This window comes from Amphibalanus amphitrite, unplaced genomic scaffold (assembly GCF_019059575.1).
Source record: "Amphibalanus amphitrite isolate SeventyFive unplaced genomic scaffold, NRLGWU_Aamphi_draft 000028F_arrow, whole genome shotgun sequence".
NCBI lineage: Eukaryota > Metazoa > Arthropoda > Thecostraca > Balanomorpha > Balanidae > Amphibalanus > Amphibalanus amphitrite.
The window spans coordinates 1,195,792-1,216,760 of NW_024881524.1; the positions used below are offsets into that span (position 1 = coordinate 1,195,792).

Below are 20,969 nucleotides of genomic sequence, written 5' to 3' on the forward strand. Positions count from 1 at the left end.
ACGACCCGTTACAAAGATTGTAGATTGGCTGGCAACTGAACTGAAAACCTCGGTTTGCGGCCGCTCAGCCAGCCACTGCAGTGGTAGGCTGACCCGCAAGGCAGGCGTGTTCCGCGGGCCTGCCTACCTAGCCAGGCGCGCCGCCAGCCGGCCAGGCGAAGTGAAGTTGCGCGCCGCCAGCACCAGTTGCACCATGCACTCACTGCTTCTGCAGATAGTTGCAGCGGTGACAGTTCTACTTATTGCACACATGCACAATGCAACGTTGCTCTTAGGTGCAGCTCCTACTTAGATCTGAGTAAGGCCATAACTTGGTCTTGAATTGTGAGCGACGAGCTAGCTCAACAGCAAGCTAACTTACGAGAGCGACGGGCTGATCCCTCGATCTTGTGCTCTTTTGGATCAACTTATAACGTAGGGAGCCAGAACCAGAGCCATCAGGCTTATCATTGAATTCCACAGATACCCAGCACGCTGCCAAATCTACCTGCAGAGTACAGACTATGTATGTACATACATGCACCCACAACTATAGGAGTGATATTCCTGCGTATTGTGAAAATGACATTTTCATGACCAAATCATGTTGTTTCGAGATGTATACCTAAGAGAACGGAGGAGCTATCAAAGACTGAAGCACCAATGGGGGCAGCCGTGCGTTCAAGGGAATCGATGGCTGCCAATGAAGACGAGAGGAGCGCGCACGTGAGCGGAGTTTTGCTTACGAGTGCTAGTTCAAAGGGCCAATGTTACGTGTCGCTTTCGTTTTATTCTCGAAAGAATCACTGGGACGATCAAAGCATCTTAACCCCACATTTATCTACACTGAAGTAAACAAAGAAGACAAAAATAAATGTTCTGAAGTAACCATTAAAAAAAATTGATATCCAATCCCACTGTCACTTTTTCCTAATTGTGATATGGAATGCTATTAAAAAAAATTGATGAAACTTCGCTGATAAGGTTTATTTTCAATAAAATAGCATGACACAATACACGTGTAGGTATCGAGCGAAGTGAGTCCACAAAATGCAGCACTCCGATATATGTCAGGCCGGCCACAGACGAGGCCCATCAACAAGCGTGACCGTGTCATCTCTGAACTACCGGCACGAGGACGACCACAATCACACGTGCGAACGTCATCGACCAACGCCCATTAACGCCACCAAGGTGTCATGATCTAAAGCGATGGAGACATTCCTCATTCAACACGTAGCAGCACTAAACAAAAGGTACAAGGACACTTAGTGACACCCTAATTCAGCGCTCTTGCTTAACCCGCGCCCTGCTGGGGGGGGGGGGGTGGTGTTTGAACACCCCCCCTTGTGGTTTTTCGCGAATATCTCAAAAACGGCGGCGCGGAGCGCCGCCGTTTTTGGTACACCTTATCATACATCAATTCTACACATGTTGTGAAAATTTCAGACCAAGGTCATTCAAGGTCAGGTCACCAGGTCACTTGAAGTGACCTCACCTCATAAAAAGTTTCAATATCTGTCATAGCTACACCGAGTGACCGATCGCTTTGAAACTTTCAGCGATTGCTAAGAGCAATAGCATGTACAAAATGTATATCTCAGAATTTTGATATCGATGACCTAAGGTCAGGTCAATTTTGCGACCTCCCCATTATAAGTCAATGGGAGAAAATTGAAATGCGCCTCTTTTGGACGAAGGACATTATAAACACTCCCAAACACCGAATTAAAAGTGGTTTAGACACACTGAACATGAAAATGGTGTCCGTGACCCTTGTTTGTGCCCTGAGGTCATCTTAGGTCACGAATGGTATCTAACAGTTTTTCGCAAATAACTTTTGATAGAGACATGCTAGAGCGATGAAAACGCCTTATATGTGTTCAGCTCGACGATACGGATCGACTGATATGCAACATGACCCTTTCCGGTCAGGTCATGACCTTGACCTGAGGTCAAATTTTCAAGTTGATCTTTCAAGGTCAAGTTATAGTTCATTCGATGCGTCTTGACGAGAGGAACACGATACCGGTAAACGTAAGCTCGTACAAGGCTTGGGTCAAAAGTTATTGCAGAAAAACTGTTTCCGAAAAAATCGGCTATTTTTGCAGTTTTTGCCCCCTGCAGGCAAAACCGTTGACGTTAGGTCAAATCTGAGAGAATTACTCAGAAAGGGCGTTAATAGGGCTATCGAATGCACTTTTCTGCGGCGCTGTAGCTCTATTGGTTCCCGAGTTATGCGTTAGCTTCTTGGAAATTTTCGACATTCGACCTGGAAATCGGCGAAATTTTGCCTTCAATGACCTCTGGTGACCTGACCTTTGACCTGACCAAAAAATTGACCGAAGTGATTTCGTCATTATTTTTTACGCTCTTTCGAACGCCGCCTTCCGCGTATCGCTACGTGGCCCAGGAGCCGAGTTACAAGGGGGGGGGGGGTGTTCAAACACCCTCCCCCCCAGCAGGGCGTGGAAATCCAGGACCCCCAGCGGGGCGCGGGTTAAACAGCATGCGCACACATACAGCACACATGTAAAGCCACTAGTCTGGCCTCCCTTGCCTAAAAATATGATGCAAATGAAGAACAAATCGGCAGTACAGACGCTGCTTTCATCCTTACGAGTTGTGTGCTCACAGAATTCACAAGTAAACCACATTGGCACAAAACAGACAAAAGATGTGAGGTAGCACATAAGACAGGCTTCCGTCCATATCTAGAAAATGTGCTATAATATGGTGGCATTTAGATCTGTTTTCAAAAGAGATACACGCATCAATCATGCTATCAAATTATCCGTGCTATCCGACTTTGTTTGGTGATCACTCACGCATGCACTTCCTTCATTTGATCCATCCAGAAAAAGAGGGAACAACTAGGACATTCAGGGGGTACGAAAATTATTGGATGCACGAAACAAGACGTGAATAAGCATCCCATTCGAATAACTCACATTACGCTTGAAGCATTCACGTCTATCTATGGCGTCTCGGCTAGACAACGTATCCTTATGATATCACCGTCACAACGCATACACAGAATGCACCTGTATATTCCAAGAAAGCACATAAACTAGCCCTTTGAACAGAGCGTGGCTGGATGAACCCTGCCGTTCAAAAGATCGACAAACGCACAAAGATCACTGTCCTGAAACCCGCAGAGACAAGTGTTCCGATGCTTACAGAAAACGTACTAACATCTGGGCCTGACGAGCTAACAATATGTAGGCCTGCAACGTGCGCATTCTCGAACAAATCAGGAGACTCTTACCCGAACGATTCTCCCCGCTTCTGCCAACCGGTGGTAGCTCTACACTTATTTGCAGTTCAGCGAGCTCATCTTATCGCTGATTTTGACTGTTCTCTTTATTGCTCGACACTCGCTGCGCTATAGGACATTCTCACGGACATGAGCGGTTCAGTGCGAACAAAATCATAACTCGATTCCTAATCCGCGTCTGGCTTAACCCAAAAATGGACGATTACGTCCATCTCAGTCAGGGCTGGTGTCTCAGACTTTAACTCGCATATCTGCCGCTCCCCTTAGGCGTTCACATCCTCCAGCACCACTCCATAGACCGCTAGTCCTTGGGCAGCGCGCTGTCACTCTTGCCCCTGGCGTACACCCGTAGGCCGCCGCGACCCCCAAGCACGCGGTCCAGCAGTGACTGTTTGCTCTTGCGCCGGTGGTTGTTGACCTCGCGGCAGAGGTCGTTGAACGCCTCGGCGACCTCTGTGACCTGCTCGGAGGCGGACACCTCGCGGAAACTGAGACATTCCATGTCGCGCGCCAGGATCTCACCTGTCGGAACAAGTGCAAAAAGGGAAATCATAAAGATGTCTTCAATATAGTACCTGTTGATGCGTCAAATGCGTGGTTGATTCAATTTTTATTTGCACAAGTAAATCAAGCATAGACCTAAAAGGAAGTTACATAAATGTATGTGTTTTACTAAAATATTGTCAAAAAAGAGCTATGTTCTGTGCTCGGTATATGCTCTGATCACATATTAGTGGGTCGATACCACTAAAACCAATCACTCCAGCCAAACTGACACACAGCAAATTAGTATACGCTTTCCACATTACGTTGACATTGCCGTTGATTGGCTTTTGAGCTAATCACATACAAAATAAACACAAGTTTGGGAACGAAGCTATGATAGCCCGGTAGCGTTTCTGGAAATACGTAGATAGTGCATCGCTTGGACAAACATTTTAGAAAATGACCTTCACATATGGGGTGGAATGAAACGGTACTGACGCTAATTACTACAGTTAAGTTTCACATAAAAGTGAGAAAAAACGAAACATCTTATTAGCTGTTGTAAATATTGTGAAATAATATTTTCATTTGGGCTGGGTCCTCTCTAGCAACGACAAGAGCTAAAGCGCAGGGCAGGACAAAGCGAGCGAAATGGAAAGAAAGAAAGAAAGAAAGAAAGAAAGAAAGAAAGAAAGAAAGAAAGAAAGAAAGAAAGAAAGAAAGAAAGAAAGAAAGAAAGAAAGAAAGAAAGAAAGAAAGAAAGAAAGAAAGAAAGAAAGAAAGAAAGAAAGAAAGAAAGAAAGAAAGAAAGAAGGAAAGAAAGAAAGAAAGAAAGAGGGAGAGAAAGAGAGAGAGAGAGAAGAGAGAGAGAGAGAGAGAGAGAGAGAGAGAGAGAGAGAGAGAGAGAGAGAGAGAGAGAGAGAGAGAGAGAGAGAGAGAGAGAGAGAGAGAGAGAGAGAGAGAGCGGGGTGATAGCATGAAAGAGTGAGAGAGGGAGAAGGCATGAAAAAGTGAGAGAGGGAGAAAAAAGAAGAAGAAAAGAAACAGGAGAAACAGGCAAATACGGAGACAGACACAAAACCAGAGACAAACACGTGGCAGCACATTACTAAAATCAGCCTCACATACTGAGCCCACTTATCCCTCCCCCTCCCCCTCCAACCCGACCTCACCTTCTTCATATCCGACCTGTCGCAGGTGGATCATGTCTCCCTTGTTTCCGACGAGCACCATGGGCGCGGTGGCGGCCGGGCCCGCCTCGCGGCGCCACTGGGAGATGTGCGCGTGCAGCCGCTTGATATAGCTGAAGCTCTCTCGGTCAGTGATAGAGTAGACCAGCAGGAAGCCGTCGGCCCAGTCCAGCGTCTTGGTCGAGGGCAGCTCACCGGCCGTCTGAAGGGTGGGGGGAGGGAGGGGTTGAGGTCAGAGGGTGGGCATTGAGGACGTGGGGCTGACGGTGACAGAGTGTGGTGCAGATCGTGCTTGGAGGCCAAAGATAAAGACTGGGAGCTCATGATTGCAATATTAAAAAGCAATACAGAACTGACATCAAAGTTCCTAAATTGAGCAGAATCTTTCTTTTATCACGATTTAAAACTAAATTAGATAAAAAATACTAATAAAAGGCATTCAACATTCAGAACATCAGCTTTGCAGTTGTCTTTTATAAACTTAATTTTCAAGTCATCAGCACAATAGTAACATCAAGGCCATCTATAGAAGGTGCAGTCACTCCCCCGTCGACCAATCAGCCAGACAGATCCTGAGTGACGTCACCCCTGATGCTCGCAAGGGGTACTCCATTCCTTTGCAACGTAAAAATGACTAACTTCATTTGAAGATTATTGATGGTACTCTGCACATACCGCTCAGTCGTTGATGTCAGTGGAAAGCCCAACTAATTTTCCAGCGACAAAAAAGAGCAGCAATATGCTAAGAAGTAAGAAATGGCCGGTTTTGAGGATATAGACGATTTAAAAACCCTCTGCAGCAGCAGGAAAGCAACGTAAAAACGCATCGAGCTTATATTTTTACTATGGATAAACCAGTATAACGCCTTTTGGGGCGACTAACGGAGCGAGCGAGAGGGTGGGCCTTGCACGTGCGAAATTTCGAGGGGTACCTCCAACTGACTTGTGCACGGCACCCTACTAACCGGTCTCTAGCGATGTACCAAATTTGAGCACAATCGGCCCAGCCGTTCTCGAGATCTGGAAGCGGCACCCTGCACGTGCGCACGTGCAGGAAGGGTCCCAACTGACTTGTGCACGGCACCCTACTAACTGGTCCCTAACCGTGTACCAAATTTGAGCGCCATCGGTCCAGCCGTTCTCCAGATCTGGAAACGACCCCTGCACGTGCGCACGTGCAGCAGCACCCCATCTCTGGCACATGGATATGCAGTGCCTAGTGGGTGCCTACCTACATGCCAACTTTCAGCACAATCGGCCAAGTAGTTACCGAGATATTGCAACAATTACAAAACTGACACCTCTTCGTTTTGCACGTGGCACGTGCATAAGGGGTCACCCACATGCATCGGGAATAGTCCAATACTTGGTAGAAGGAATGAAGCTACCCTACAAAAATTACCGCGTGTAAATCGGTCAAGTGGTTGCTGAGATATAAGCCTCGCAAAAGCGTCCGCACGGCCGGCCGGCCGGCCGGCCGCTCATACTCAGAAATTTCCGTTAATCTAAGGAAAGACTACGCTCGCTTCGCTCGCTCCGTAATTATTTTTCAGTAAGTTTTTAGATATGGTATGGATTTAAGTTACAACTTTATTACAATATTTTCATTACTTGAAACTTTATTTCAAAATAATATTTTCAAAAATGGCAGCTGTTGGTAAGTAGCTTGGGAGCGATTGTGGCGCACCGCGCCATTGATTGTCCTGAGGCCCCCTTATGATGTCATCAAATGTGGAGTGACATGGGCCTGAGTAACATAAGCACCAGCCCTTCCCGCACCTGTCGTCTGGCCACTGGCCCGTGGTGACCGCCACTGACCTTAGCGCACGTGTCGAGCAGTTCGAACAGCACCGGTTCGGAGTCCACCATCAGTTCGTACTTGTACGGCGGCTGGTCGCCATGGTGATCGTACTCGCCGATATACCGCTTCGTCAGGAAACGCACTGTCAGCGCTGGAAGCAGAACAGACGATATTGTGAGCGGGAAGCCGCCGCATACTAAACGGGGAACAAACACAACCAAACAATAGCATCAGGTGCGAGACTTCGTACAACGAACCGTAGCGATGAACGTGACGATTGGCGCTTGCCTGACAGGGCTAAGGCAGCTCTTAAACATCGCCGCATTATACCTTTGGAGTGTTCTCACATTTGCTATTATGTCCCTCTACGAAACATTTATTTCTGACGGAGAAATACCACACATATCTTTTCACACAAGTGGCTGTCTACCGTTCTTTTCTGTTCATTGTTGCCTATATATCTTGTTTCATGACGTCGTCTGGTTTCGATAACAGCCTTTGTATTTCTCACACGACTAGCACGAAACGTCACGCTGCTTTATACCCCTATTCTCGGAATCACGCGACTACCATCCACCTGGGGCACAGAAATAGCACACGCATGCAGCATACGTCCAAACGGACTGTAGGTAGTTTCCAGAGAAGCAAAAACCATCATTTACTCAGGCTGATTTCCATCCTTCTTTGGTTAACATACATAAGTGTTGGGGTAAGATTTGTGTCTCTTTGGTCCAGAAGTAACTATGGAATATGGATCAAACTAAGATTACGGATCTTTTCCCGATCAGATAGTTATAAACTGATAAATACGTTACTAACGAGCTTTGTGATGTAACATATTTATGATATAAAATACGTAGTTTCAAATGACCACGACGCCTGTCGCTATGCTGTCATCAGATTTGATTATACCTTTACCTACATAGGCTACTTCAAAAGAGCGGCACCTGGCGCAGTCATCTGCACAAAAGTGGTGGCAATACAAATACGTAGTCAGTCGAGTCGTTAGGTCAGGCGATGGGCCATTTTGTACTGCTTCCAGGCGTTCATCTTCATCTTAAAAGGTAGTGCTTTCGACCTGGTGTGTCGTGTGCGAGGTGCGTGTTTACACGCCATTAACTCCTCCATCACCCACCCACCGGCGACCAATGAATCTGGATTGCATTGGATCCTGAAAAATGGATCCATTACACACTCTGGCGGAACCTAGTGCTGCGCCATGACTGTGCAGCGCAGACACCCGCTCCCCTCACCCCTCCCCCACCCCTCCCCCACCTCTAATCCACCTCATCCCGTGTTCAACGGGCTGGCCGCGGACGAAATTACCGCCGACTATATGGCCGCAATCCGGCCTGATGCCTCCAGTGATGACCACAACCGGCCTGTGACGTCACAGACCCTCCCCCGCCCCTCCCCCGGTGCCCCAATTAGCCGGACTCGGCCGCCCAGTTAAGCCATGATACGTGTGCAGGCCCACCCGTGTGTCATGATACTAATTAGAGAATAGGGCTGTCACAACCAGCGCATAGGAATTATTCAGAAGAGAAAGTGCTGTGCTGGCCGCTTAAAGATTTAATTCTGAGAAGATATCTGCTAATTTTTAAATTTCGAAACAATTGTACATATGCTGTCTTTTAAAAGCAAGCTTGAAGTAGAACAAAAATCATCCTGACATCAAGTTAAGTAAATATCATTGATATGTTCAGCTAGCAGGTGCTTTCTTTCCCTCCAAATGACCATTACGTATGCTCACTATCTATTGTCTAACATTCTAACCCTAAACATTAGCCTAATTTGTATAAAAATGTCATGCATAAAGTTAAAGCTAATTTTAACACAAAACTGGCAACGCTTCCAGTCTTTATTTAAAACCATTCATAAATAGTTTTCACTCCATCCTGTTCAGCGCTGAGCTATCGTTTTTCGTTTTGGTTTTGGCACGTTTCCGGCTCCCTAATTGGCCGCGAGGCATGACATTGACATGTCTGCTCGCCGAGAAAAATCCCTCGTTTGCCATCGCTAATAAGCTATCTTAGCTTACATTCCTGGCTAGAGAAGAGACATGCTTGACACATACGAGCTCCTCTCGTTCATCAGCTTCAGGAAATACGAATTTCTAAATAGCCAGCGTCCTAGATCAAGGCGGAGGATAACCATTAAACAAAAAGGCAAATATTTATGACAGAAAACATCAACGAAGGGCGTGAGCTAATATGCAGTAAACAAAACGCTTTATGGTAGCGAGATTGCATGTTATTTGTTTGGCACAATCAGCTGAATGGTTTGTTCGTCATATATTGTTGCCACTCTTCCATAAAATCAGCCGCTATCAGCGACAGCCATTAGCCAATGGACGGCCATCATTTCATCAAATTCAAAATACTGAAACATGAATGCCTCATGATTAAAAAAAAAATGGAGGATGCCTCCATCTTTTCTAACACGGAATACATTATATCTACACATAATTTGTAAATAAGATAAATTTGTGCCGGACTACGCTGCCCACACATCTCCACCTCCAAATCCCTGTTCATTCCGTTCGCCCGTGACTCTACCTCGCTGACCCCCGTTCGCCCGCGACTCTACCTCGCTGACCCCCTCCGCGTCAGCTGGTCGCCTCAGGCCACCGCCAAGGTCGTTCCTCCCTCTGTGTGACACGGCAGATTATCTGACCCTTAGCGCGGCGGCGCCGGCCGAGGGTCCCTCTCAGCACCCTGTCCTCTCGGCGGCCGCGCCGCTGACACATTGTTGGCAGAGCAGGGCCCACCCGTCACAGTCGGATGCCCGCACCTCCCCGTTTTAGCCCCAAAACGAGCCGAACGATTGACTGGGCGTCCGACGTCGCCCATTTGTAGACCCAGCGCTCGTCCCCGCCGAGTAACGGATATGAATTGGGTGTTTTTGTGGCTCTGGCATTTCCCGAAATAGCACACCTTTTTTAGTGTGTGTGACGAATGAGTGGTTTGTTCAGGGGCGGCGCTGACCTATTGAAAGTAGGTAGGCACTTGGTAGGTAAGGCAGAACAGCTGAATACGGAATAAGTAAACTAGGGGGGGAAAAGACAGCCTTATTGCTCAGTCGGGATGCGTCAAGCAGCGACAGCAGCGTCATCTACAAAAACCATTAACTTAACTAGAGCTTACACGTCTGCAGCCAGAGGCAAGCTAGTCCACCAGTAGGAGTCTAGTTCGTCCAATATAATTTTTAACAAACAATAGAATAACACAACAGACATAACAACGCTAGGTACCCTAAAATAATGATAAAAATTGATAACGTTAAATGTGTTTTATTTTATGATAAATGAACTTAATAAAAAGTTAAGTTTGAAAGTTAGAAGGTAGCACCTAGTCGATGTGCCGACCATCTAAACTTTTTCTACCAAAAGGCTCAATAGCCTCAACATGGCAATAGTCGATAATCTAGTAGGACGAGGTAGGCACAATTAGGCAAAGGATTTTGTCAAGTTGTTGTTATAACACGATCTTTGTTTGACATTTTTTGAAAAGTTTAGGCAATTCTCTTTCGTTTCAACCCATTTTGAAAAACGAAAAGAAAAAGATCTTTAACAAAAGCAATCAAACAATCAAAAGCCACAGTCTAGTGAAGGTGTAGACACAGGGGAGACGACAAATGACGTAGGCACTGCCTACCTTGCCTATATGGGAGAACCGCCCCTGGGTTTGTTTAAGATGGAAACATACTTAGATTCAAATTGATTTCTTTCTAAATTGCCTTTTTTCTGATCAGCAGGATTAATTGTCACAATAATGAGTCCTTGCATTGCAAATGCACGACGTAATTAATCTAAACTAAGGCGCACACATTTCAATATTTCCGCGAGCGACTTTCCTATAGCTCAAAAGATTAGACTATTTGTGATTGAACACTGGTTTGTGAAAACAAGATGGTCTAGCGCTGACGTCAACACTCGTCTGGATTGCTTTATATAAACAAACATCGCTCCATACATTTAACTCATAGTGTCCGCGAAACGTCACATGCAAATGCAGGAGTGCATAAATATCCGAGATAGCGATAATTTCAAGTCTTCGTGAGTTTCGACCACAGCCAAATTAAAAACGGCACCACATCGACGAGAAAATACATACTTGTACGCGACGTAAACACTTAGCATGTATCATGTATCCTTAGCACCGCTTTGCTGGACATGTAGCATGCAATGACACACTATATTTCTCTCCTAGGCTCTACATAGGAATAAACCTCGGATCTAAGGAAAACAAATGCCTACATTCAAAAGTTTTTGGACATTGTAGGGCCACTACAAAATTAAAACATACCTAAATCCCATCATCATGGGAAAGGAAAAATGATAAATTGAAATACGTAGCACAAAAGATAAAAAGATGCAAAAAGACAGGAGGACAGGGATAAAAAACCTGGCAGTGGGGTCAGATAGGAGTGTGGTGTCGAGATGGATCTCATCTCGGCCGGTGTATTCGCCGGCACCAGCTGGCGGCGCGGGTGATCCATCAGGTGACCGCGCTCCGTGTCCACCTATCTGACGGAGTGGTGCCGTGTGGGAGGATTGTGCATTCAGCCACCGCGCCGGCACCCGCGGACCGTGCCGGGATGGAGCGCATCGGTCACCGGTGGGTCAGCGAGCGGAGCGACCGGGGCACCGGAGCAGGGGCGCGGTCAGGGGCGTGGGCCGAGAGTTCGGTGAGGGGGAACAGAGCAGCATCTCTCCCCTCTTCCTCCCAGGGGCCACACAGGCGTGGGTCGAGAGTTCAGTGAGGGGGAACAGGGGTGGCTGCATCTCCATCCTCCCCCACCCATGGACCATACGCTGGCCGCTGGGGCCGGGGCCGAGAGTTTACTTAGGGGCAACAGGGATGCTGGTGGTAGCACTTCACCCCTCCCGCACCCGCGGAGGCACAGGAGTTAGGCCGGAAGCGGGAAGCTCATTGAGGGGAACAGAGGTCCCGGTGGTAACACCTCCCCTTCCCCCACCCACAGGCCATGTGACGCGTGGGCTGCAGTTCTTGGGGGAGACGGAGAACAGGGGCTGTCGTCGGCAGCACTTCGCCCCTCTCCTACCCAACGGATGGCCTTGTCTGGCCCAGTCCCAACCAACGTCCAGCGGGGACGAAATCATACCGTGATATGGATTAGCACTTTTGCTGGTTTCGGTGCCAGTCATTGACAGAAGACGTCATGTGTTCGAGCTACTACACCGTGTAGCTCTAATGGGCCTGCAGGATTTCTGAGAGGAGGACTGGTGGACGGTGTTCAACGCGCCAGCGGTGTTAGGGGTTACAAGAACAAACGACTTCCTGAAAGGTGAGCCCGGTGACGGTGGTCATGTTGGGATTATTTGGAGCTTGTCCAAGATAAGTGAACATTGGGGTGAGCATATGACCGGCCGCTGTGAATTACGGTCATACGATAACGCAGTCTGGAAACTTGCCATAAAATAAAATGAAAATCTGAAGGATAATAGTGAGCTTTGAGCTAGGCAATTCTATGGAAATGATGTAATAATTTTTACTCGTCTTCGGGCGTAATAAAGTGCGAAGGAAGTGCAAAATTACATGGAACGCATTCTGCTAGCATTAGCTAAACGTAAGAGCAGGAACGAACAGTGAGTTCTTACAAAGCTTTGAAGACTGCTAGCGGCTTACTTTCAAAGGGAATTTCGAGGACTGCATTATCAAACCGATGCTACCATCCAATGACATCCATCTCTCGTACTTGTTTCCAATCAGTCCAGTGTACATAGCGATCCCCACTACAGGGCAATTCGTAGCGCTCCCGCTTTCCTGTATGACTGCCCGGCTGCCCCTCTTCCTGCACTGCCCTCTCCTTTCACTAGCCCATTGGCTGCCTCCCAGCACCGCCGCCCGACAGGTGGGGTCTCTCAGCCCCACCACACCACCCACCGTGACCCTCTTTCTGCGCGCACTGGATCGGCCGAATGGCAGCCAAGGGCGCGACTCTGACCTGCACGGGAGCCCGCCACCTACGGCGTCGCGCCAGACGCACAAACAAGCAGACGCGCGCCTACATTTACGTGTTCGCATTTCCACAGCTGCCTGGGACGTGTGAGCCGCCCCTGATGTATGGGTGGACAGAAATAGAAAATTTATTCAAAGAAATTACACCTGCAAACTAACATTCTTTAATTATAATAATTTATTGGTTATTTATAATTCATGTTAATAATAAATAAATACTTAATAGTCTGATTGTCTAATAAGTTGGAATGAATTATGTACTAAATACTTTCTGTATGTTCATAAAAGCAAAGCCATTACGGTTTCCGAAAGATTAATACAAAGCTTAGCACTGAATATAGACTGGATAGACATCTTCTCATTCAAAATAGACGTCAAATAGAAAGAGAGAAACATCTGAAATCTGAATGGCATTAACTTTCATTACCGATCCGTGAATCGCCATATATCTAATGTAGCAACTTGTTTCAGAGCATCATTTCCATACACTACCACAGTAGTTCTGGTGACATCCTCTCTGAAACTTCAGGGGGATTATCCGAATTGATCGTCATTCCAAGTGCGCTTCGATGTAAAATTAATGCAAGGAGAGACTGATGTTAAACATCTCGTATTCTGATACATAACGGTTAGATTGAAACACAGGTGGTTAATAAATGTATTTTTGCTTGCTGCAGCAGTTCTTCCTTCCACTTACCACTCTTTCCAACTCCTGGCGCTCCAAAGAGGACGATTTTCACCTCTGACAGGGAGGACTTTTTCCGTCGGATCACTCGCAGGTTGGAGGACATGGTGCGGGGCGCGCGGGGCGGCTCACCGCGCTGGCGCTCCGGCACAGACCAGGCCTGAAAATAGAGCGCAGCAGTGAGACCGCATGAATAGCGGCACACATTCTGGGACAACACTTGTGGAAGCTGACGACCCTGTTGACAGCGAAGGGAGCCGTAGTTATGCTAAGCCTGCTTATCGGCGTGAGTAATGAGCGCCGTATCTCGGTATGTCGCCAATTTGCGAGAGGGGGTATCTCTAAATCATGGACAGCGTCAAAACACAAACAGGCTCGTATATACGGTGTCTGAGCAGGTGTCACTTCACAAAATTCGACAGCACAGTAAATCTGTGCCACTGCCAATTAGTCAAAGGGATAAGACAAGCGAGTCACTGTTTAGCCAAGGGGACAAAAGTCGCGGAACCCTTCGCCTCGTGACATTTACGCATCTTGACAGATATCGACCAAGCACTCCTGCCAACGGCGCCGACTCCTATAACGCCGGGCGACCAGGCTTTCTTTGGTAGCCCTTTCACCCGGACTTCGCCATCCGGACATCCATTATAGAACGGCACTCTGTGTGGAGACTGCACGTTAACAGCCCTACGAATGATACAGACTGCGAGCCTGCTGGAGAAGGTTGTCTTTCAGCCCACCGGGCACCGACTGACTGCGGGTCGAAACCGACCGAACAGAGTCACAGACACCGTTCCCATTCAGCGCTTGGAGCAGCCACTCGACAAGGCCGGACAGGCAGAACAGTCACTGTTGAACAGCGTGCTGGTGTCACACTGCACGACATGGGTGGGGCGGCTGCCAAACACTTCCGAGCGGCCAGTTCGCGCCGTCAGCAATGACATCAAACAGGCACCAGCCCAAGCTAGACATGAAGAAAGAGCACTAACAGAGTCAGTCACCAACACCATGCTAACCCAACCCATGCACACAGGAGTACTATGACCATCTTACATCACTAGAAATTTGATACAAGGCAAAAAATGCGATGTCGCACGGGTACACGCCGAGTCAAAGCCCATCGCCAAAAACTCTTGATTAAACTAATATTTAAGCCCAGTACCTAATCAAACGTTAGGACTAAGCGTATGTATAATAGAGTGCCTTGGCTAAGCTCTGTCGGGGTTAGCGCCACCACTGCGCGTGCACTATCTCTTGTCTAATGGTCCCGACAAGGTCGCTGACGCATTTTTACCGCCACTGGCACCGCTCCAGACACACAGGTCGTTTGTAAAGCGTCGGACGATGGCCTTCGTCGGTCCATGACGGCACATTTGTCCGTGGATAAGTCCGGTGATGCATGCTTCAGTTTTTGTTAGGAGCGACTTGTCAGCCGAGACCGAACAAGTTAGAAGTCGCTTATAGGGCTAGTGGGGGTGGGCCTGAATCGCTGTAACGTTCTTGCTAATTGGGCGAATGCTGGCAGCCTTTTTCCATGCGACTTTTTTAGCAGTTAATTCTAAGGAACGTCTTTCGGAGTTGGGACTGTTGGGAGTGCCCAAGTCTGCGTTTGTGCAACGTTGATATGACCATTGAAATGAGCACACATAAACATTTTCAATTATTCAACATTTATCAGCTCACAATGCATGTAACTGAGACGGCTTCAATGATATTCATTCAATGATGACGTCCAGGGAACTATGCCTACCACACGAGGTGGGGTGTTGGGGAAGGGGGTGTTGACAGTGGCTCAGCTGTCGGGTGTGGACTGTGGAGGAGGCCGTGGCGGAACTGTCTCATGTGTAGGGGGGGGGGGGGGTGGGGAGGAGAAGTGGTCTCGGGTGGTGGCGAGTGGTGATAGCGTGGTCACCCGCTGTCGCTGTCACTCAAACAGGTGCCGGCCCACCCGGTCGCGGCGGCGGCGCCTTGACTTTGCCCCTGTTATTCTGTTTGAGTTGGCGCCGACCCAGCTGGGTCAGCCGGTAGGCGGTGGGCCGGGCCGGGCCGGCGCGGTGGCTGCCGCTCTCAGGTGCCCCCGCCGCCCCGCGCAGCCCGCAGTGCCGACCGCCGCGGACCCCCGGGGCGGGGGGGGACACCCCTCCCCTGGCACAGAGTGGCACTCATCTGTGAACTGTCAGCTGATCCAATTTATTTTGAAAATGTAAATGTTCCAAACATGTTTATATACGAACCCGCCTCTGGTGCGCAGAAACTAGAAATCCTTGTCAATACTTGAAGGCATTGACGTAGACCCGGATTCCGATTCCGCATTATACTACTACCGGATATTAGGTGTCGGTGCCTTCCATTGTGTAATGTATGCGTCTCGCAGAAACTCTCGTAAATGAAACATAAAAGTCTTTAATGTCCGTAAGTGAGACCAATCCCCACTGACACTTCTCCGGTTCTTATCATCGAAAGCAGGGCTTCTCATGCTCAGGCGCGAGATATCACGCCCGTTTGAGACATTTTTTTTCACTGACTGAGGAACTGCTCAATACGCAATAGCTGTTCAATGCATTGAGCTATTGACACGGACTCGAAAACCACAAACGTCTTGAGATATAACAGACAAAATATTTCGCAGCTTTCAGCATAAATTTTCAAACAGGTGTCATTGCACTAGCGGCCGTAGAGAGCAAGGATGATGGGCAAAGGTAATCGGACAACGTGTCCTTTCCAATAATTTGTTATACTTTACTCTGTGCAGTGCGAAAAAAGACGTAGCATTTAGCAATCATGTGTCATTTTTCATTCCTAAATGAAAAGTGCTTCCCCAAAAATTATATTGATATGTTAACCCTCGCATGTGTGCGGCGTTTGCCAGAGCTTCTAATGTGTAGGGGGGGGGGTCGGTTGGACCCCCCCTTGTCGTTTGGCCCCTGATCGAGCTAGAGCTTCGCGGAAAAAACGAGCGTGTTGCCCGTGACGAGAGGAAGCCGATGATACCCAATTTTAAGGTCCTAGGTCATTGGTTAACCTTCCAGGTCAGGTCAATGACCCAAAGTCGGGAAAATCGGGACCTGTTAGAAAGTCGTTAAGTGTGGCTGCTTAAGGGTTTTTCGGGGTGCTGATCACGAATATCGTGTTAGTTTTGATCACAGATGATGTCTTGAAGCATTTAGACCAGGTCGGGTCAGGTTAGGTCAGGTCAACCAATAGGCGTCGTGACGGGTATTCGTAGTACGTGTCAACCGCCTCTGACAGCTTCGTAACATGTTACGAAGTCACCAAAACTACTTCGTGAATGTTCAAATGGTTGCGAAATTCGAATTCAGCTCCAAAAACTAGCCTAGAAACATGTAAAACTCGAAAAAGTGACCCGAGGTCACCCGAGGTCACCAAAGGTCAATGACCTGACCTGACCTTCAGGTGACCTTGACACACACGGGAGTAACATCAAATCACATGTTTGAACGTTTGAAGCCACGAAAAGCTTGCAAACACGCGGCTAGTACGAGCCGACATACGCGAAATCGCGATTCCGGCCAAACATGGTCTCGGAAAAGAGGTCATAGGTCAAAGGTCATTTGGGTCAGGGTCATGAAATTTTCTGGGTAGGTGCAAAATTGATCAATGCGAGGGTACTGAAAGTTTCGTCGCGATCGGCCGCTTTTTACGCGAGTTATTCGCGAAAAACTATGGGGGGGGGGTCCATCCGACCCCCCCCCCCCCCTACACATGCGAGGGTTAAATCAATGCACCTACAAGTAGGTATATGTCAAGTGTGTACAGGGAGACGATGGTTAGCACTCGCATCAGCTCAGCCTCTCCCACCTTCATAGGACTTGTCTCCTAAGAATTAATCGCCACAGCCTGCATTTTCCCGGACAGTTCCTGGCGCCGCTCGCCGCCCCTGCAGGAGCGCCCATGGCGGCATACCTGACGCCGGCCCGGAATGCGCACCAGGAAACTCCTCCCGGAATCAGCGGCCGGAAACCCGCCACTTCCTGTTGACGGTGGCTCGGGCCGACGCCAGACCCAGAGCCCGGTACACAGGTGTGGTGTGATTCATTCCGCGCTCGGCCAGACGGCGCCGTGGCCCCGACACTCCTGGTCCTGAGTGATGCGCGAATCGGTTCACCAGTCTGCGCTCAGGTGCATACCGTGGTACAGACGTGTATGTAATCAGGCGCATACCGGGAGACGAACATGTGTTGTTGGAGCTGATCCCAGCCTTGGAGCCACTGAAGGTCATGCCGTTGGCAGCTTTTTAGGATCAAGGAAGTGAAGTTCCGCTTTTCAAAGAAAGTATGTCTAAACACATCCGCTGCCTTCGCGTGAATCATAGCCATTCACTTTCACTCCCGACTCCATCCAGTTTTCTTTTTCATTGTTGCATTTCATATTCATTGTTCGCCACACATCAAAGGTTTCGGGCCATCTAAGACGTCAGTGCTCCAGCCTACCACCATATCTGAGTTCACAGCCAGAAAACATCGCGTTCTCAGCAGTCAGCAGTCCGCGGCGGTGCCGTCTACGACGACGTGCGACTCCGGCGTCGTAAGCAGGTGCCGTCTGGCTCGGCGCCACGGGCGTGCGGGCGGCGGTGCCAGGCGGCGGCGGCGGCTGATAAAGTGGTGACTAACAGGCGAGGCGGCGCGGCGCGGCTACCTGTGCTCCGCGTGTGCCGCCTGTCAGCGCGGCCGAGCTGCAGCCGCCGCCGCGGTAGCGACTGAACCGGGTCAAGGTGGCGGCCTTAGGCGCGCTCCGCCGCCTCTCTGTGGCTGGCTGCGGTCCGACGCCGCGCCGGCCGCCGCCACCGCCCACTGACAACCACTCAACTGCCTCTCCAACCGCCGTCAGTCGTGCAGGGCCAAGTTCAGATAGACCCCTTGCTGTTAAGTGACACTTACTGGAAAGGGCGACCCAACAGATGCGTTCATGCAGCCACCCTCACACACCTGACCATCGTTGGCAAATGTGTAAGTGGCATTTTGGCAAAGGGACACTAACTAAAGGTTTTTCCGATATGAACAAGACCCTGGTCACTGGTCATTGGTCACTGCATCACATGGCGCCACCATTGGTGGACCAACTGTTTCTTGTATGTCCATTGTCCATCCCCATCGCCCATGCATTTTCATTTAGGAAGTTTAGACAGAGCACCGGATAAAAGCCTGCACCAGCGAGAGTTGGGAAGATGGTTTTAATGATATGCACATTAGGCTGCATAATTGAAAATTGCTACAAAATAATATTGTGTGTACTTGTATTATACCAAAGACTCACTTTTATACGGCAAGTTTGCTTAGGTATGCAATCAAGCTGAGTTTATGCATGCGAAAATGCCACAAGAAAGCACCAAATTTGCTCTCAGTCAAAAATCCGGTTATTTAAAACGGATGTTATGGGCGTTTCTGAAAGCATTATTTCACATTCCGAAGATGGCGCAAGCCGAAACATATCAATTATTTTGTTTAATTATTGAAGCTTAACTACAAAGTTAAAAGAATGAGCATAAAGCTATTATTATTTATTACATACTTTTTTACTCTAAATAATGCTCAAACATACTATTGCTCGCCTACAACAACGCAGCATTTAGACATGTTTTTGAAAAGCTACGAAAACTTGCGCTGCATGCCTCATTATCGACCTGAGACTATCATGTCCAGTTTCGCCCCGGCCCCCGCAATTATCATTCCATCAGTTATAACTGAGCTAGCACATACAGCTAGCTGTTCCACGGATTTTGAGACTTGTCCAGCTCTTCAATGAACCGTTACTGATACTGCTAACTGGAAAAGTCATGACGATCGTCGGGCGGCGGTGAGCCACTCTGATGAACTGGGGATTCGGCGACCGATCCCGGCTATACTGTGGTTATCTGAGATTGATGGATGACCCGGCGTCAAACACTGAGCTCTGTGCCTCCACCAATGACGTGTTTTGGCAGATTGACTGTTGGTGTTTGGCCACCAGAAGAGTGGGGGCTGACTGATTCAGACAGACGCTACACCACACAAATAATCCAACGTGCAAGCGCATGTGCTGACTTCCGTGTGTGTTGAAAGACAACTACATAGCTTTTAGGGTTCGTAAAACCTATGAACGTTAGCGTTCGTAGCATTGATTTTATCATAAGTACAATATCATTTCTACACCATAGTATTCATAATAATGCTCAAACTAACCATAGTTAACCTCCAACGAATGTGTTGAAAGAGATAAACAACACCCATGGATGCAAGCATTCTATTCAACTTACAATCTTTCGAGTGTTAAAAAGAGGCACACAGCATTTTTGGGTCTAGGTAGTGGCGTCCGAACGGTCCTTCTCATTTTCTAGAATCTAGATAATGCCGCCTTCCAGAAGCAGCCTTATTATGCATGTAGATTAAATGCAGCTCTAGAGTGCAAAGTACCGATTGTTCCTGATTGTATTTGTTTCGGTGAACTATGTAAACCCACTCCGAACAGGCCCTTCACTGTCGCGCAACGAACGGTAATTGCCCAAAAGTCATATGGTAAGTTACTTGACAAAGGTGTGTGGACTGTGGGTGGCTGTGGGTGATCTTCCAGCTCACAATGACGAAGAGGGATCGGCATGCTATTGTTTTCAACCCCAATTTACTGTCAGAAATAATCCAGTTCGCTGGACATCATTACACTGAAAACGGCTTTCAAAATGTGTGATTGCATCATTTCTCTCATGCTTTGTTTTACATTTGGAAGAAGATTGAGGAGTGGTTTTTGGACTTTGAAAGGTTGTCTTCCATCTCAGTCGGCAGCTAAATCCACCTTTCAAGAGCCAGAAACAGTTGTAGCCACATACAGGGTGTCCCATAAGTTCGTTCTCACATTATGTTTGCATGTGAAACAGAGTACATTGCGTTTTAATATATTTATGACCCCTCAATGTGCTCCCCATTTAATTGGCAAACACATGAATACATGCTGCGGCATGCCAAACGGCATGTTTGGCTGCATAGCAGGCTTAAAGTTAACCCAGACTGACTTGACATGCGCCGTGAGCTCCTCGAGGCTGGAACAGCGCTACGCTTCGACGAGCCTCAATTTCAGCATAACCAACAAATTTTTATGAAATTTTGATCCAATGAGGTGCCTGGCATGTGATCTTGCCACAAACGCCTGTCACAGTCTCCTTGCACCGCTTTTAAGCTTTGCTTGACCTGTGCACTGATGCACTGTCTTGCCTGAAGATGGGCCTACGACCTCCCGGATGCCATTTTCTCCTCTATAAATATGTTCATACTCGCGGTTCGAGTTCAGCTTGAGGGCTGAAACTCCTCCTAGATGTTCTTGGAAAAACATTCTGTTTCTCAAAACTGTTTCTGGGTTGCCACTTGCAACTTGGTCAACTCCAGAACGCCTATAACCCCACAACACACTAACACAGTGACCTGGCCTTTTGCATAGGAACATAACGGGACGAAACGGAGGCCTCCTCCTCCGCCCTTATGGGGTTGTATTCGGGTTTGGACGGGTGTTTCATCTCGAACGTGGACTAGTTAGTCCTGATGACCTGGTTGATGTCATCAGCCCTCTGTTTTGTTTAGCC

At 48.1% G+C, this 20,969-nt stretch overlaps 1 protein-coding gene across 1 annotated transcript in view; it reads right to left on the bottom strand.

The window, feature by feature from the left end:
* Positions 1 to 945: 945 nt before the first annotated feature.
* Positions 946 to 20,969, bottom strand: part of LOC122365665 (ras-related and estrogen-regulated growth inhibitor-like) — a 34,222-nt gene continuing 14,198 nt past the window's right edge. The window contains exons 2-5 of the mRNA XM_043337079.1: positions 13,415 to 13,562; positions 6,751 to 6,884; positions 4,915 to 5,134; positions 946 to 3,778 (exon numbers count right to left, since the gene is read on the bottom strand). Of these exons, the coding sequence (XP_043193014.1) occupies positions 3,558 to 3,778; positions 4,915 to 5,134; positions 6,751 to 6,884; positions 13,415 to 13,508 (669 nt within the window). The 5' untranslated portion in view covers positions 13,509 to 13,562 and the 3' untranslated portion in view covers positions 946 to 3,557. The remainder of the gene's footprint in view (positions 3,779 to 4,914; positions 5,135 to 6,750; positions 6,885 to 13,414; positions 13,563 to 20,969) is intronic.